This window comes from Vicugna pacos, chromosome 2 (assembly GCF_048564905.1).
Source record: "Vicugna pacos chromosome 2, VicPac4, whole genome shotgun sequence".
Lineage (NCBI taxonomy): Eukaryota > Metazoa > Chordata > Mammalia > Artiodactyla > Camelidae > Vicugna > Vicugna pacos.
The window spans coordinates 36,263,496-36,280,655 of NC_132988.1; the positions used below are offsets into that span (position 1 = coordinate 36,263,496).

At 39.8% G+C, this 17,160-nt stretch overlaps 1 protein-coding gene across 5 annotated transcripts in view; it reads left to right on the forward strand.

Annotated features, from left to right (window-relative positions):
* The window catches only part of PRDM5 (PR/SET domain 5), a 158,952-nt gene that overhangs the window by 28,591 nt on the left and 113,201 nt on the right, over positions 1-17,160 (forward strand). For all 5 annotated transcript variants that reach the window (XR_012059148.1, XR_012059149.1, XM_072938001.1 and 2 more), the window contains exon 3: positions 16,085-16,207. Coding sequence is in view for 3 of the 5 variants with exons in the window: in XM_072938001.1 (XP_072794102.1) it covers positions 16,085-16,207 (123 nt within the window). In the remaining 2 variants the exon portion in view is untranslated. The remainder of the gene's footprint in view (positions 1-16,084; positions 16,208-17,160) is intronic.

The window sequence follows — 17,160 nt, forward strand, 5'->3', positions numbered from 1 at the left end:
TTGGGTGACTTAATCGCCATCCAATCTGAGAACGAGGTAGTCAGCTTTTTTTTTTTTTAATAATCAAAAACTAATTCCTTACTTTATTTTTCTTTTGTCTTTGTCCCGTGGCCAGAGATTTTTACATACCACATTTTATGATTTCCTGGGTAGTAAGCATGAAGTTGGTCTAAAGATAAGGTCGTTTTAATTGAAATCATTCTTCAAACAGCCTGCAGGTAAAAATTGGTACTAGGAGTGGAAAAGCAACCAAGTTGGTAAATTAGAAAGTTATCCCAGGAACAGAATGTGGTTATCACAGCAGCTGGCCACGTAGATGATTGCTGGGCTGGGCGAGCGTTTCCTTGCTTATTTCACCGTCAACTCCAGCCTGAATGATGTGGTTCACGATAGTGGCCATGGTCAGAAGGAGGGCGACTGAGAAGAAAAATGCTTGATACTTGTAAAGGTCACTTGTGTTTCAAGAAGAAAGTCTTCTGTTTCTTTGGTGACATGAGAACAAAGCTGAGCTTGCCTCATGTTCTCTTACTTGTTAACCTTATCATTCTGAACTCTATCTTGTTGAACTTACCTTGTCTCAAAGTTAGCACTAGAGTCATTTTCAGCAAGCTTTCCTTCTCATGGAAAAAATAATTTTTTTTCCATTTATAGTACATTATATGTGGTATTTCTGAGATGAGGTTTCTCTGGAGAGGTCTCGATGACACAACCATTTTGAGTTCTGCAAGAGAATGTCCTATAAGAGTTTGTTTTGTTTTGTTTTTAAGGATTCCTCTGAATTTGACTACTCCCACATGGCACTGTAAGTTTTCTGTTAGTATTTTACTAAAGTTACATAAAGCGGAGTGCTAGGCTCCCAGTTGCTGTAGCAATGGAGAATGAAGGTGGTTTTTATTTACCTAAAACTTTGCGTGCTTTCTTTCATGTCCTGGGGATTCCAGACTTGTATTAAATAGAATCCTTGGATTTTTCATCAAGTGCCTCAACAAGAAATAAAACTTATAAAAATTAATCTTATCCTAGAATATACATCAGACCTGGAATTCGTTTCATGGTCTTAAGTGTTTTCAACTCTTTAACTCTGTCAGGTCTGTATGTCTTTGATCTTGTTTCTCTTTAGCTGTTGGGCTCTAGAGTCAGTTCTGCTATAAGGTGACAGGATTGTTCTTAAAAGTCAGTATGCTATGCAGTATTGTTCAATACGAACCATAAGGCTTCTGGGAAAAATAGGGTTAGGGACACAAAATACAGAAACTTTGTCTCTGACATATAAAATAAAAGACAGGAATCTAATAAAAATGGTAGCACAGTTTTACACGTGTAAAGTGGTTAAGAAATACATAAGTAACTGGATGAATATGTCGGTTAACCTTTACAAAGACCTGAAGTTTGCTTGTGGATGTATATGCCAGAAGGTTTGCACCTTGGGGGTTCTTATGAAGTGGTGGAAGTGGGGGGGTTGTTTGAAAATGAATGGAAGGTTGTAACATCTGAAGTGGATGGGTATGTCTCATAGCACATTTGGTGAACGGGGGCAGGTGGTAGCTATTTGAGGTGGAAGTGTTCTGTGTATTTCTGTGTGGCTCAGTGCAAATGAGTGCAGCTTTCTTTATTCATCTAGTGTTTCTGGGAGATAAAATTGTGAACAAGTAAATGAGATTCTTTTCTTACTTTGTCTTTCTGATAGTCTGTTGTTAACTGTATAAAAATGCAACGGATCTTTGGGTATTGATTTTATGCCCTGCAACTCTACTGAATTTATTTATTCTAACAGTTTTTTGGTGGAGTCTTTAGGATTTTCTGTATGTAAAGTCCTGTCATCCACAAATATTGACAGTTTTACTTTTTCCTTTCAAATTTGGATGCCTTTTTAAACTGTCTGATTGCTGTAGCTCGCACTTTCAATGCTGTGTTGAATAAAAGCAGCAAGAGTGAGCATCCTTGTCTTGTCACTGACCTTGAAGAAAAAGCTCTTAGCGTTTTGTCTTTGTGTATGACGTTAGCTGTCGGCTTGTCATATGTGAGCTGTATTATGTTGTGGTACATTTCATCTACACCCACTTTGTTGAGAGTTTTTTAGATCATAAATGGTGTTAAGTTTTGCCAAATGCTTTTTCTGCATTTATTGAGATAATCGTCTGATTTTTAACTTTCATTTTGTTAATGTGGTGTATCACATTGACTGATTTGTGGATGTTGGACCATCCCTGCATCCCTGGGATAAATCCCACTTGATCATGGTATATAGTCATTTTAATGAACTGTTGAATTTGGTTTGCTAATATTTTGTTGAGGGTTTTTTGCATCTATATTCATCTATGATACTGGCCTGCAATTTTCTTTTCTTGTAGCATCCTTGTTCGGTTTTGGCATCAGTGTAATGCTGGTCTCATAAAATGAGATGGAAAGAGTTCCTTCCCTTTTGCTTTCTGGGAAGAACTTGAGAAGGATTGATACTCTTTGAATGTTTGATAGCATTCACCAGTGAAGGCATCTGATCCTGTTTTCTGTTTTTTTGATAGTAGCCACCCTCATGGGTGTGAAGGATAGATAATATTTTAAGGTATGTAGTCAGGACTCAAAAGCTGTTAGTAACTAGAGTGATGGACCTAATGCTTATATGATAAAATTAAACACGGATAAATGTAAAGTCAGTTTTCAGAATTCAAGATACCGGACTTGATATTGACTCCTATGCAAATTTCTGAAGGGTTTACTTGCTTTATGTGGACATTTTGGTTAGCAGCATCTCTTGGTGGCTAGATGAAAAACACAGACAGCAAAATAAAGAAGTAAATGTCGTGCTGCTGGGAAAGAAGAGTGCCGTTATAGTGCACACTGGTCAGCCCACAGCGGTAAGGGCGTGTCAAGTTCTGGGTGTTAGCTGTGGATCTGGAAATTGGTAAACATCTGACATTCAACAGAGAGCAGCCAAACACGAAAGGGTTTGGAAACTGTGACCTGTCAATCAGTCCCTTGAGGGAACTGGGATTCTTAATCTGAAGAAGAGCAGGAGCAGAGTCAGATGGTTGTCATCACATGATTTAAAGTGTTGTTATGTGGAAGACGCTGAAGGCTTAGCTTTCCTGTTTGAGGACAGAACTAAAAAAAGAAAAAAAACCTTTATGTGGAAGTAAAGAGAATCATGTTTCTAATCAACATGAGGAAAACCTTTCTGGCACCAGGAGGGTAGAGAGTTCCTGTTATAGGAAGTGCTTGAGTTAAGCTGGATGAAGGTCAGAGTTTTGCTGTAAAGGATATTCCTCTACTAGATGGAAACTTGGCTATGAAAAACTGTTCTGTGCCTCCTTTTTTGCGCAGGAGAGTGTAAGAAGCTAGACAAAAACAATTCCATACACAAAAGCCTCAAACTAGTAGGTGTCTAGTTTTGCCTGCCCCGGGTCAACCCTAGCTAGACTGAGCAAATAAATCTCCCCGTAAGAAGAGTCTGGAACTCTATGGTGTCCTGACTGCTGAGCATCCATTCACTCAGGGACGAGGAAGAGTTACACTTTTTCCAGAGTGCTACCAAGTGTCATACGGAGCCCAAGACCTGACCCACTGCTGACCTCTCTACCCTGGTTCTCAATTATTTCCTGGTTCACACCCAACTCTTTGGTTTCACATTTCGTTCACTCCCATGTGTGCCTTTGTTTTTACCAGCCCCTTTACCTTCTCACCCATACCCACCCTGGTACCTGCCAGGCTGACATGGGGGCCTCTCCTCACTGCTCTCATTAGGTCACCGTCACAGCATTTACTGTGCATCTGGGTGTCTGTCCCTGCTCACTGGGCTGTGAGCTCTTTCACAGGGATGAAATGTTGTTTATCTTTGATTTCTTGGTGCAAACAAAACATGTTTTTCGAATGAGATGAAAAGGGATGGAGTCATTATCTGTGTGCCCCAGTGCCTAGTGTGCAGTGCTTGACACATTGTACTTGCTTATGACTTTTGAAATAATAGAAGACTTGAATATATGTATTTGCTTAGTTTAGGTCATAACACCTTCGTATAGTTCTAGAAATTTTAATCTAGTTGGGACGTGCAGGCTGGATCTCAGAGTGGGAGCCTTGCAGGCGCCTCTCCTCCATCCTTTCTCCTACTCCCCGCCCCCAAGCCCCCGCTGGTCCTCCTCCTTCTTCTTCCCTGCCTCTTCCTCCTCTCTGATGCTTCCTCCCTCAGCTACCTCTCTCCCTTCTCCTCTTTTCCTCTTCTTCTTTCTCTTCTTTCTTCTTCTTGCTACCACTCTCCCTTCCCTTTTTAAACTGTGCAGCCTCCTTACACAGTGTTCTCATGCAGAGTTTGGCAAGCTTTTTCACTCTGTAGTTCATGCATCAGTTAACCGAGTCTGAGTATTTCCCAGGGCCTTAGATCATAGAACCTAACGGAGATTCCAGATCACTTGTGTGTTGACACGAGGGTTTTTTTTTCTCAGTATGGTAATGAGGTTCAAGCATACCTTGTTCAGTTTCTATACATTTGGCTTTTTATTTACTTGGCCTTTCTAGTTTTTTTGTATTTGTGCCAGTCTCCTGATGCCAACCATCTGTTGATTCTTTAATATTATAGCAACACAGGCTCTGTTTATATTCAGTGCAGTTTACATTTTTAGGTTTGCCAAGACCTTTTGCTGTTATTATGTAGTAAATTAAATGTGAGAACAACAGGCAGGCTAGAATTCTCTTTATGAGCAGCTTGATTTATTTGCATCTGAGTATATAAGCTGTGTGGTTATTTAGTTTTGGGTCTGTTTTAGTAACAAATTGTAGCTCTAATTTATGTTGAATATAAAAAAGTGGGTTTAATGAATTTTTTCTAAAGATAGGGATGGTGTGTCTACAAGTTAGAAACACTGGCGTACGTGTAGCTACTCTGCACACAATGGGGACTCTCCAAACACTACTGAAAGTTTGCATAAAATTCTGCCTGAGGAATTCCATATTTTCTTTTTGTATAAAGAAGATTAATGCTCATGGACTTGAATAAATTCCTTTTAATGGTTTGGCCCATAATTTCCTTACTGTATGATAAATGGCCACTCTGAAAGTACTTTGTTCTTTGAAGAATTTTTAGGACAGTTTAGATAATTAATGTTTTGATGTGCATATTTGTTATTTTTTAACTTTTGATTAACAAATCATGTTTTTAAAACATTTTTCCTTCTGTCTGGCCCTAGAGATCAGTTGAAACACATATTCATTCTTTCGTCCACATTAAAGATGGTAACTTTGTACTTTATAAATAGACCTTTCAAAACCTGAAGGAGGGCACTTTCATGTTGTCTCCAATTTGCATATTAATAAGTAGATTGCAAGTGACTTAAAGAGAAATGTATTCTTTTTACAAATTGCTTTTAAATGGAGGTACTGGGGATTGAACCCAGGTTCATGCATGCTAAGCCTGTGCTCTACCACTGAGCTATTCCCACCCCCCAAGGAATGTCTTCTGATGTAGAGACTGTAGATCTTACTAATGTGCCCTGTTTTTATCTACGAGCTTCACTTCCAGGTCAAAGAGAATGTGGGAGTTGCTTTCCACAAAGAAAATATGTTTTCTTAGGACTTGTAGTGCCAAAAAGCGCTTTTATAAACTGTCTACTATCCATGCAAACTTTTACAAATTTAGCACAGTAAGGATCAGTTCCCAGGATTAGCACGTTTTTCTTTAATTCTGTGGTTCTGTGCCATTGCCAGAGCACCTGTCATCATTCTGATACATTTATGTCATCTCTGTAGAGAAAAAGGACTCTATGGGGTTGACTGATTACTCATTTTAATCCCTAGGTCCATAGACCTTTACCTGAAAATCAGAAATCTAAAAAGCTCTGAAAACCAAATTTCTGGGTTTTTTTTTCCAAATAACTTGTTTAGCAGCAGAACCTGACTTGAACTTAAGTGAGGCCACTTACAGCCTTTTGAATTTATCCTATTTCGCATGACTATTCATACATAGATGTGTTTGTTAATGGGATGGTGCTCCAAACCCTGTAGAAAATGGTACGTAAACACACTGTATGTATCACATTACTTTTCTAAAATAATTTTTAAAAATCAGCTTTCAAAACCATATGGTTACAGAATTGTGATATTGTATAGGAAATTTCCAATTCTTCTTTAGGGAAAAGCCCAAGAACTATAGATACTTCTGTAGTAGAGACCTGTTAAAGGTAAATATAATTGGGTAACAACAGATGAGAAAAGTAGCTGATTTTAGACTCAGTAAGGGACTTTTCGTTAATGAAGGTAAAATCTTATGAACTCATGATACAGAACATGATAATACCCACATGTCTAGGTTGTTCTGACTTGCAGGATTTCATTGCAGGCAACTTTCCAAAGTTGTTTCCATTTCCCCCAGTGACCACATTTGGAAGATGAAGTCCTGGTCTAGTGAACTGGTCATTAGAGTTTAATATTAGGGTTTTTGTATGTGCATGGGACAAGTTTTTCTCATTTTTGTGCTAATAGCTGCCAGTAAAATGAGATATCTCTGGACAAAGAAGGTGTTTTTGTCACTTTGTAATTTTAGATGACTTACCTTAAAAGGTAGTTTGTTGCAAAATTAAAGATACTCCCTTGGGGAAAGCCCTAGATTTATAAGCACACTTTAAAAAACTCAAACCAATGTCATATAATACCCTTTGAGCTTCAATTTCCCCAACTTCTTCTCTTTAGTATATTCTACATCTGTATTTTTAATGGTTTAATATGTCTTTATGAGGTGAAAAAGTAATAGAAAAATATTTATGGTCAATAGTTTCCTTATGTGTTAAATTCTTGATACAAGTTTGATATCTCTATATACACTGGTGAAAGTATACTCAGACAGCTCTATAATAAATGTAAAAAACCCCGTAAGTTGAAGTTTAAGCTTTGGAGAAAACTGATAAAATGGGAAATATAGAAACTTTTTTATTTTATAAGAGGAACTGATTATCTCCATAACCCAAGTATTAGCATTAAAATTTAAAAAGAGTATGTGGTAGGTCTCTTCTCTATTTGTTCTCTCCCCTGCTTTTATTTAATATAAGACCAAATTCTTTACATTAAACATATGTTTATATTTAAAGACATTTGCATTCTCTTTACAAAATGAAGATTACTTGTAGATAATAAATTATCATCTATCATCTCATCTAAAGTGAAAGCAGCATGAAAATGAAGGCCTCTCTTGGTCCTGCAGCTTCAAGGAACTGGAGTTTGTCCAACAACCTGAGTGCACTTGGAAGCGGCAGATTCCTGCACGGAGCCTTCTCCATAAACCCTAAGCAGAAAATTCCATCAGGCTCATCCGGATTTCTGACCTATAGAGCTATGAGATAAGAAATGGGTATTACTTCTCAGTTGAATCATCTTCCCCACTTTCTACTCTCCCTCCACGCAGCAGTGTCTTGTTACCGAGAAGCTGATGCCTCCCGGGGTGGGTCCTGGTTAGTGATTGCCTTTAAAGTTTCTGTTAGATGAAGCACAAAGCTTCCTAATTGATGCATTTCCCATTTATTTCCTGTGATTTCTCTGATTTTATTGCTTGAACCACCAGATTTAAGTCCCATCACCCTTTATTGACTGTGTCTTCCCAACCCGATTTACCAACACCATTCACCTTGCCGCCTCTGCACAGAATGACCAAGCTGCTCAACTGTTCTTTCATCGGGATAATGTTCTCTACAGTGGAGTCGAATCTTACGCAGGGCTTAGGTTCTGAAACCAGTTCATAAGGCAACAATCTCATGTCATTAAAGTTATGGGCCATGAAAAAGAATGGTCCTTACTATTTAAATTTATTTTCTTTCTTTGACTTTTCTGATTTATTTTTTCCTTTCATTGAGTGGATGTAGTTTAATTTTTGTAAGGTAAATAAGAGTATGATAAAATTCTGTTGGCCTTGAAATGGCTTTCTACCTCTTCTGTTGACAGATTTGTGTGCCATTCATTTCAGCAACTAGAACTAAACTCATCTTGTGTGTTGGGGATTCCCAGGACCACCCTCGCACTCAGAGATTCACTAGACGGACTTACGGGACTCAGCATGTAGTTGTAATCGTGGCTAAGATTTATTTCAGTGATCTCATAAAGGAAACAAGGCACAGGCAGAGTCTGGAGGAACCATGTATAGATTTCCTTATGCTCTCTCCCTCCCAGGAGGGGTCACACAGAGCACACTCTTCTCCCAGTAATGAAAAAGCAGCCACACACACACGATGTTCCCTGCAAGGAAGCCATTAGAAATTCAGTATCCAGCACTTTTAATGGGGGCTCGTAGGCACCTTCTGGCTAGCATGTACCAAAATGCCAGATTCCCAGAAGAAAAGCAGGTGTTTGGCATAAACCGTATTGTCAACACTGTCTGGGAACAGTGAACTACCGTTATCCATTAACTGTCGACTGGGAGCACCCTGAGAACCCACGTTCCCGCATGCCAGCCATGCGCCAGCCTTCCTTCCAGGCAGGAACAGTCTGCAGCCTGCTGTGCTCAGTCCTTTTGCACACCTTGTCTACTGAGAGCTTTTCCTAGCACACTCTTTTCTAACATTTTCTTTTCACTCTGGTCCATTGTCTGGACCTGGCACTGTGTTACTGTATACCTGTGTGTGCTAAGTGCTTTTGAGATGAAGTTCATCTGTATCTCTACTTTATAATAATCAAGCATTGTTTCGTGAGTTTAAAACAAATTGGATTTTCTGTTTCCTTATTTATATTGAAGATGTTAAATAAAGGAATTATATTCTAGAATTTCATTTGTAGCTTCTATTAGCATATTTTAAAATAACCAATAAAGAACTGGATAGGATATGCCATTCAGTAAGAGTTGTTTACTGATAACTAATGTCAACCTTCTAGAACTCTTCAGCACAGAAGTACGATTGTTGGATGATTATGAGAAGGGAAAGGATAAATCTTAGAGCTTAGGAAATATTTGATTGCCTTAGGTGTATTCTTATACCAGAATAATTCATTTGTTTCTTTATCAGGTTGCATACATTTTGAAGATGTGAATGAAGAGAAAACAGTTAATTTAAATGGGCTGCGCAGATTCAGTTTTAATTGCTGTAGAAAGCCACATTTAGGAAAAATCTGAAAACAGTGACTGCACCTGTGGAGTTTGGGTTAGGAATTCCCAGAATTTTGATTCAGATCAGAATCAAAAGAAAAGTGGATTTTTTCTTTTTCATTTTTTCTCCCTGTGGTGCACAGTGTTCTTTTATTATTCGGTGTTTCTATAATCTTTGTCCAGAAGTTGTCAGATACAAAGCATCTTCTTTTAAAAACACTATCAAAACTATGATTTCTGGATCTTGGAGATTATCCTTGTTTTTTACATGACCAGCTCTTTGAAATGCTTTCGTGTCCGATGAATAGAATTTTGCTACGAAAATTTTCTCATTTTTGGCACATTTTTGTGTACCCTTTCGATATACCATGGGGGAAGTCCTCCAAAAGCTGACCTCAAGGCTTTAAGTCAGTGTAAGTCGCAGATTTATATTAAAAATTGAACAACACTATAGACTTATAAAAGTTTAGCCAGATTTAAAGTTTGGTGAATCATTTCTGATGAATCTGATAGAAGCTACAAAGCTGTCAAAAGGCATGGGGACTTTTATTAATGTGGCTTTCTGATTCCTTGGTGAAACAGCACTTTACTTAATAGAGAAGTTATGATATTGACAAAATCAAAAAGTAAACAGAAAGCCACTACGTACTTAAAATGGATCATGCCACAGTATTTATGCACTAACCCTTACATGTTCTTTACACCCCCCAAAGCTATGTGTATAATAAACTAATGTCACCTAAATTTACTTTATTCTTTATGCAACAAAAAACTGGTCTATTCAAAAATGTTACTGCAATCTGACTGCCTGAACTTGTTTGTAAAACTGTGGAAAGGGACAGTGGCTGCACTGTGAAAGCTTTCTCATCAATTTACTCTGGAAAAGATGGTGCGCTTTTCACTGTGTCTTTCACGTTGTCATGTCAATTACTTCTTTTAAAAAATTAGCATGATTTTAAACGTATTGGAAAGGCAAGACTTGGAGTGCTTTTAAAGTAAGTCTCTCATTACCTCTCATAAAATATTTTTGAACTTTTAAAGGAGGTAAAGGCAATGGTGGTTTAAGAAACGACACGTTAGCTGAGCTTTTAGTGACTAAAATATTTATTGAGACAGTACCAAATGAAAGGTTTCCATCTCTTAGTGGTCAGGTGCCCAAGTCCAGGATTTGCTTAGCTACATAAACCTGATCCAGTTCCTCAGTTAAACTTGCCTTCAGGTCTTTGACGGTGTCAGGAGAACTTCCTTGATACAGGTTAGGTGATTAGAAAGGCAAGCTCAGCTAAACGTAAGATGTGGCAACCAAAAACGCTTTTGTGATTTGTAAATTGCATCAGCAGAAATAGTGCCCAGGTCAGAATAGTCCTTTGTGTGCTGTATTCTGTGCTGCGTGAGGAGAGCTTTGACAAATTAGTGTGCATCTTTAAGAGGGCAACCAGGATAGCAAAGGAACATACATCACATCAGACAAGGAGAGAGTTATTTTCTTGTAGAAGAGAAATTGTAGAGAAGGAGGGACTCCTGCCTTCAGAAATTTGAAGGGCTGTGCGTGGGAAAGAAATTAAAACTACTAAAGAGGACAGAGCTGGAGCTGATGACAGTTGGTCACCGAGTAGCATGTTTGAATGTGGCTTAAGGAAGGGTGCCAGCTCAGCCAGGATGACGTCTGGATTTGCTCCTACCTTGTAATGGCACCTGCTCTTACTTCAGGTGTTCAGGCAGAGGCTATTTGTGTGTATTGGGGTTTGAATTAGGATAACCTTCATGTTTGTTCCTGGAAAAAAGTTGACATGCAGTAAAGTGGTACGTGTGTGCCCGGCTGTGGGCAGTATTTGTCTCTTAAGAGTGTCCGTTAGTTGCTGTGAGCCTCGGTTTCCTCAGTGTGCTAGTACTTCACGATTGCAAACTACCCATTGGTATACGGAAGTCACGCATCTTATTCCATCTGCTGCTCCCGCGGTGGTCTGTGGGGTCACAGAGCAGGGACTGTCACCCCCACTTCAGAGGGCTGGAGAGCATGGCTCAGCTCAGCGAGAAGTGACTCACTCAACATGGTGCCATCAGAGGTTCGCTCACATCTGGCTTTTTGATTCCTAGTCCAGTAGTTTTACCACTCCAGAATGCCTGCGTGCCTTCCAGCTTGAAATATTTAGGGCACTAATTACTTGTAATGAAAAAGAGACTTTATTTTTCTCATCAGTCCTTTTAAGTTGTTTTGTGTGTATTATGTTCTGGATGCTGTTCAGTAGAGAGGCATCTCTAAAAGCCTGTGTTCATCTGCTTTCCTGTCTGACGATGGGGGGGGGGTTCTCTGGATTTGGATTATTAGATAGTATGGGGCGGAGAGCTAAGCAGAAATGCTACAGTGATATGTGTGTGTGTGTGTTTAAAAGTACCAAAGCTAGAAAGAATTTTAGACTGAATTCTTTGAAAAATCAACAGGAAAAAACTCACACTGTTTGCTTAGAAATTATAAATCATTACAGCTTTCACTGATGAACTTTGCTGATTTCTGAAAGTATGTCTCTCTTTGGCTTAAATCTGACAATAGTGTGCTGTCAGAACCGATTATTTGAGCACACTTAGTGTTCTGTGGTCCTTCGGTATTCAGAAGTCTGGGTAATTAAACTCTGAAGTCAGGGCATCTGGCCTTCCTTCAGTTAAAAACAGTTGCAGATAGAATGCCAGTGATTTAAATACAAAAATATGATGACATTTTACACTCTAAAGGCATCCATACTATAAATCTTAGTGCTTAAAACTACCTTCTTTGAAAAGTCTTGTTGAAAGTCAGAAAGGGAAATATATTTTCATGACATATTGTGACTACTTATTAAGGATATTATTGCTGTATTTTTTGGAACTGACTATATTTCACTGCCGTTACCTTTTACCATATGTTACATAAAATTCTGTTGGTTACATTTTGCCACCTCTGGAGACAGATCTGGCTGATTAGCTTTACCCTGGGAACCCAGTGGCCTGTAGTGAATGAGAAATTCTTCTGGCATTCAAAATAATTGAAGGAAAATCACAGAGAAACATTGTAGACCCTTCTACTATGAAAATGAACCATCCGAATAATAAATAAGCTTCTCTGTTTATAGTTGACCCAATTTAACAAAGAAAATACTTAAATTTAAGGCAAAAATTTGTTTGCGTATTTGATTTGATACGTATTTCCAGTTTTTCCTTTCATCTGCATATTAGGGTTTTCCTTTGTTGAGCTGAATCTTTTTGTGATTTCCTCTATCCTTTGCTGGGTGGGAAGAAAAACTGACGGTGACTTATGTTCATTGTTTCTAATGTTTAGTCTGGAAAGAAAAGACAGAGCCACGGTAGCACATTGTTTTGGACACTTGAAAAGTAGTGTCAGTAGCATCTGACAGAGAGTAGAACTGCCGAGTTCCTGCACAGTGATAACTGTTATTTAATATACAGCGACAAAGTCCTAGAGATATGAATGGCTAGACTGAAGCAGGAAGATTTTCATTCCTCTTCCTACTTTAGCTAATTTTTTCTGTGTAACTGGCTTAGGAAGACTGTGCAAATCAAACAGAATTTGGAATTGAGATGGTTTTTATTGCAAGATGAGAATTTGACTTCATTACAGGCCCCAGGTTTTTGGAAGACAGTCCTCAATACACTTCATTTCCATGAAAATTCAAATAGAAGAAGATGATATTTGGAAGACTAGTTTTGAAAGAAAAAAAATACAAATTGGCTGCAAAGATGATACTGGAACATGGAACATGATACTAAGAGGAATTCTGAATCTTCTTTATTCATTAGACATTAAAAATGTTCAATGTATTACTTCAGGGTTCAGAATCAAGTTAAAATAGATAAATGGGGACTTTAATAATAGCCATCTGTCCAGGAGGTTTTTTTGCTTTGGTTTCCCTGGAAAGAGGAGGGATGGATTAGATTATCTTTGGAGATCTCTTTTATGAGACTGACGCGCTGCCTGCTGCGCTAAGAGGGCAGATTGAAGATCTCTTTTAGATATTTCAATGCAGGCAGTGCTGTGGTTGTAGGGTAGGAAGATAAAAGTCATGTGAGCAGATAATCTAACAGCGTCAGTGAAGTGTTGAAGACTGGGATGGAGGAATGAGGATGCAATCAGCCACTTGAAAGCTGGAGAAAACAGGTAGCCTGTGGAGACCACATAGGAACTTAAGAGTCATTTGGGTAAGGATGTTTAGAATAAAATAAATGGGCAGCAGCTCTGTTAATAAACAGAAAAAGTTATCTCAAAGATGAATGTGTGGGCCACTGCAGTATATCACGAGTGTTGTGAAAATGTAAGTAATAGTATGTAAATTTAGATTATTGAAAGTGATGAATCTTGTAAGAATTTGAATATAAAATTCAACTGTGCGCCTCGTAAGGTGGAATATGATGTAAAAAGGTAATAAACATCCAGAATGTGCATACATCTATGGGATGTATGGAAATGAGCTACTGAGTCACTGAACACAGTTGGAGCAAAAGTGCTGAAGTGTATAAAGAACAAAACTGCCCCTGGTCAAATGGGCTTACAATAATAAGTCATGGAGAAACCTTTGTTACGTTTCACATCTTTGAAGAAGGAATTTGAAGTGTCAAACACTTCTGATGTATGTTGTACTTAATACTGGGGAACAAATGTATGGCTAAGAAGGGCCATTAACTGGTTTCTGTAAGTAGTGCTAACCTCTCAAACTGAGCTATCCCGCGGGCAGGCACAACAGCGGTGTTCCCCTGTGTAAAATTGGTTGGGTTTGTGTGGATTTCAATGATAGTGGTGGACTTAAAATTTCAGTTCTGAAGACATTTTTCTTTCGGGTATCTAGTGGCGTTGCTACCTGTTCTGCTTCATTTAGCAGCTGGTCTATAAAAATCATTTTGTTACTGTCGCTTTGGAGGAACCTGGAAAGGAGACTTCATACCTGGATGTTTAAAATTACTTATTTCACTCTGCTTAAAGTAATGTGAACTGGGGTCTCCTTTGAGGAAAACATAGAGCATCCTTTCTATCTGTCCTAGCAGTGTGGCTGGACATCTTTGGCAATACCTGGAGGGCAGAGAGGGTTCTGAGTTGAGAGATAAGCAGGGAGGCAGGGCAACTTTCAGGCACCTCCCAAAGCAGGTGTTTTCAACGTGAGTTTGTTATTTAATGAGAAGGGTTAACAAATTCCCATAGCTTCACACCTAAACTGATGAGATATAAATATGAGGTATTTATAGTCCTAAATCCTTTTAGCAATTACAGTATCGAAAATTAAATCCCTCGTTCCAGTGAGGGTGTGCCATTTCATTACAGAGATTTTTAAATGATCAACTGAGGATCCTAGGGCATTTGAGAACTCACTAATTGTTTGAGAGACGTGGCAGATACAAGATCGTAGGAGCAGGCTCACTGTGTTTTTTCCCAGAAAAGATATGTTAGAATCTTGAAACGTCAGTCTTTGCAGTGCGTGGGGCAGATGCTTTTGTACAACAGAGTTTGGGTAACCTGACCTCTAGGGATGGCTTCCCGGCCTGCAGGCCAGAGCGTGATCCGGCCTGTGCCAGTCTGCCTGATCTCAGCACCCACCCTTTTCCTGGTTGCTCCTTCTGTTCCAGCCTCTTGGCCTCCTTGCTGTTCCTAATTTGTTTCCATCACTGGGCCTTTCTATCTGCCTTTTACCGGCTGGTCCCTCTAGCCTGGGAACGCTCTTTCCTGAGCCCCCAGCCCACCCCACTCCCGGCCTGTGCCCTCCCTTCATTTAGAGCTCCTTACATGTCACCTCATCAGACAGGCTCTGTCTGACCCCCTCACGTGGCAGAGCGCCTCTGCCCTCACTCCACGCGCTCCTCCTGTGCTGTCGGTGTCTTCACAGCACTTACCTTTACCTGAAGTGACTCTGTGCTTGTTTGCTCTGAAGTGCTGTGAGGTCGGGCTTCATCTGTCTTGTTCACGGAGAGATTTCCAGTGCCTTAGCAGTGCCTGGCACCACCCTACAGACTCAACATGTGTTCAGTGAATGAATGATTGTCCAAATGTATCATGAAAATATATACTTCATTAGGCTGGTTGTGTCTTATTTTATAAAATAAAATTTGGGGAATCTGGAATTTGTTTCTCCCCACCCCAAGTGAGTTGAGAGCCCTTCTGTTTGTGTTACTTGGTGTTGGAGATCTTAGTGCTACTCACTCATCCCTCCCTCTCCTCTCCTCAGCCCCACTTGAATGTAAATGCATTCACAGAGTGAGCATTAGGTAGAGATTGGCGTGGTTTTTAAAACTGAGCAGGTGCCCACCACCCTACAACGCAGGGGATTTGAGAAACGAGACTCGAAGCAGCTTGGATTCAAGAATGTCCAATGGATGACCTGATTCTTCGGCAGTTACCCGCTCTCCCGCAAAGTCGGGAAGATCTGACCAGAAGGGCTTATGGCATGAGACAAAAACCAGAGAGCCCGCAGTGCTTCTCAGCAAGACGTGAGCAGGCCATGAAAAGACAAAATGGAACTTGGCTTATTCATCCACTAGTTAAGAACATGAAACTGTGGCTCAGTGGATGTCAGATTCTGCTGGTTAGATTAGCACATTCTCCTCATAGGGGAATGATTCAGTAAGCAGGTGGAGAGAGAAACTGAAAGGGTTATTCGAGCCCCACCCCTCCCACCTGGGGAACCCAGCAGTACTGCCCTCTTCTGCGGAAGAAAGGGGTGGGCTGTGACTGTAGTCATCCCCTGAACAACTGCAATTGCAACACATTTATTAAAATGCAACTACAAATAAATAACTTTGACCAGAAAAGAGCTATCAACACAGGATGTTTCTGAGAGTTGATTGCAGTTGTGAGTCATCCAGACATCTGCCAAGTGAAAGAGGAGGTTCTATTTGGATGTACGTCTAAGGGGAGGAATGCATCTCTTCAACACCTGCAAATAAGAAAGGTGATACTTAATGAAAAAAATATTATGTTATTTTTAGTATGGCTAATCTTATTTGGAATGGCTGATACTGACTTCAAGTGTAAATTCAGGAGCTTTTATGTTTCAGGTTCGTGGGAGTAAGGGAGAAGTTCTATACATTTTGGATGCTACCAACCCGCGACACTCCAACTGGCTTCGCTTTGTTCATGAGGCACCATCTCAGGAACAGAAGAACTTGGCTGCCATTCAAGTGAGCTTATTTGCTTCTTATTTGTACTCTGCACTGCAAGGAGAATGAACTCATTTATAACTGTACTCCTGGCTTTAAATTTATTTCCCAATGACCTGCTTCACATAACGGTAACTAACTCATGAAAGCAGAGAAATCTCATCTAGTCAGTGTATGCAGGAAAGGGCAAACCGGGCTGTAAACTGACACCAGATCACTCACTCTGTGAGAATTCTTGAGGGAATGAATTACATGGTCTGATATTGTCCTTGGCAGATTCTGCTTTCAAGTACTTTTAATTCATTCAGTGAATGCTTATTGGTAGCTTTTCTGTTTGATGGTTTATTTGGCTTGTAGCACAATATTCTCTGTTATTGTTTAGGAAAGGCTTCACGGAGAAAGCTTACTTGGGTGTATCCCCACAACTGTACTTTGAGCTTCTTGAGGGTAGTGTGTTAGTCAGGGTTCTCAGAGAAACAACCAATATGATCTGTATGTCTATATCTGTGTCTATGATACCTGTCTATCTGTCTGTCTATCTATCTATCATCCATCCATCCATCCATCTGTCCCTCCAGAGAGACATTTATAATAAGGAATTGGCTTATGTGGTTACGGAGGCTGGCAAGTCCAAAATCTGCAGAGCCAATGTCGCACTTTGAGTCCGAAGGCACAGACTAGGCTACTGGAACACGAGAAAGAGCTGATGGATTAGTTCAGGTCTAAGGACTGGAAGGCTGCTGTAGGATCAGGAAGAGCCGATGCCCCTCTTGAAAGGCTGTCGGGCCTGAAGAGTGGATGTTCTAGGGTAAAGGCCATCAGGCAGGAGAATCCTCTCTTACTCGAGGGAGCGACAGACACCCTTTTGTTCTTTTCAGGCCTTCAGTGGATTGGGCAAGGCTCACCCACATTGTATGGGGCAATGTACTTTACTCAATCAAGTCCCTGTAGTTAAATGTTATTTTCATGCAAAA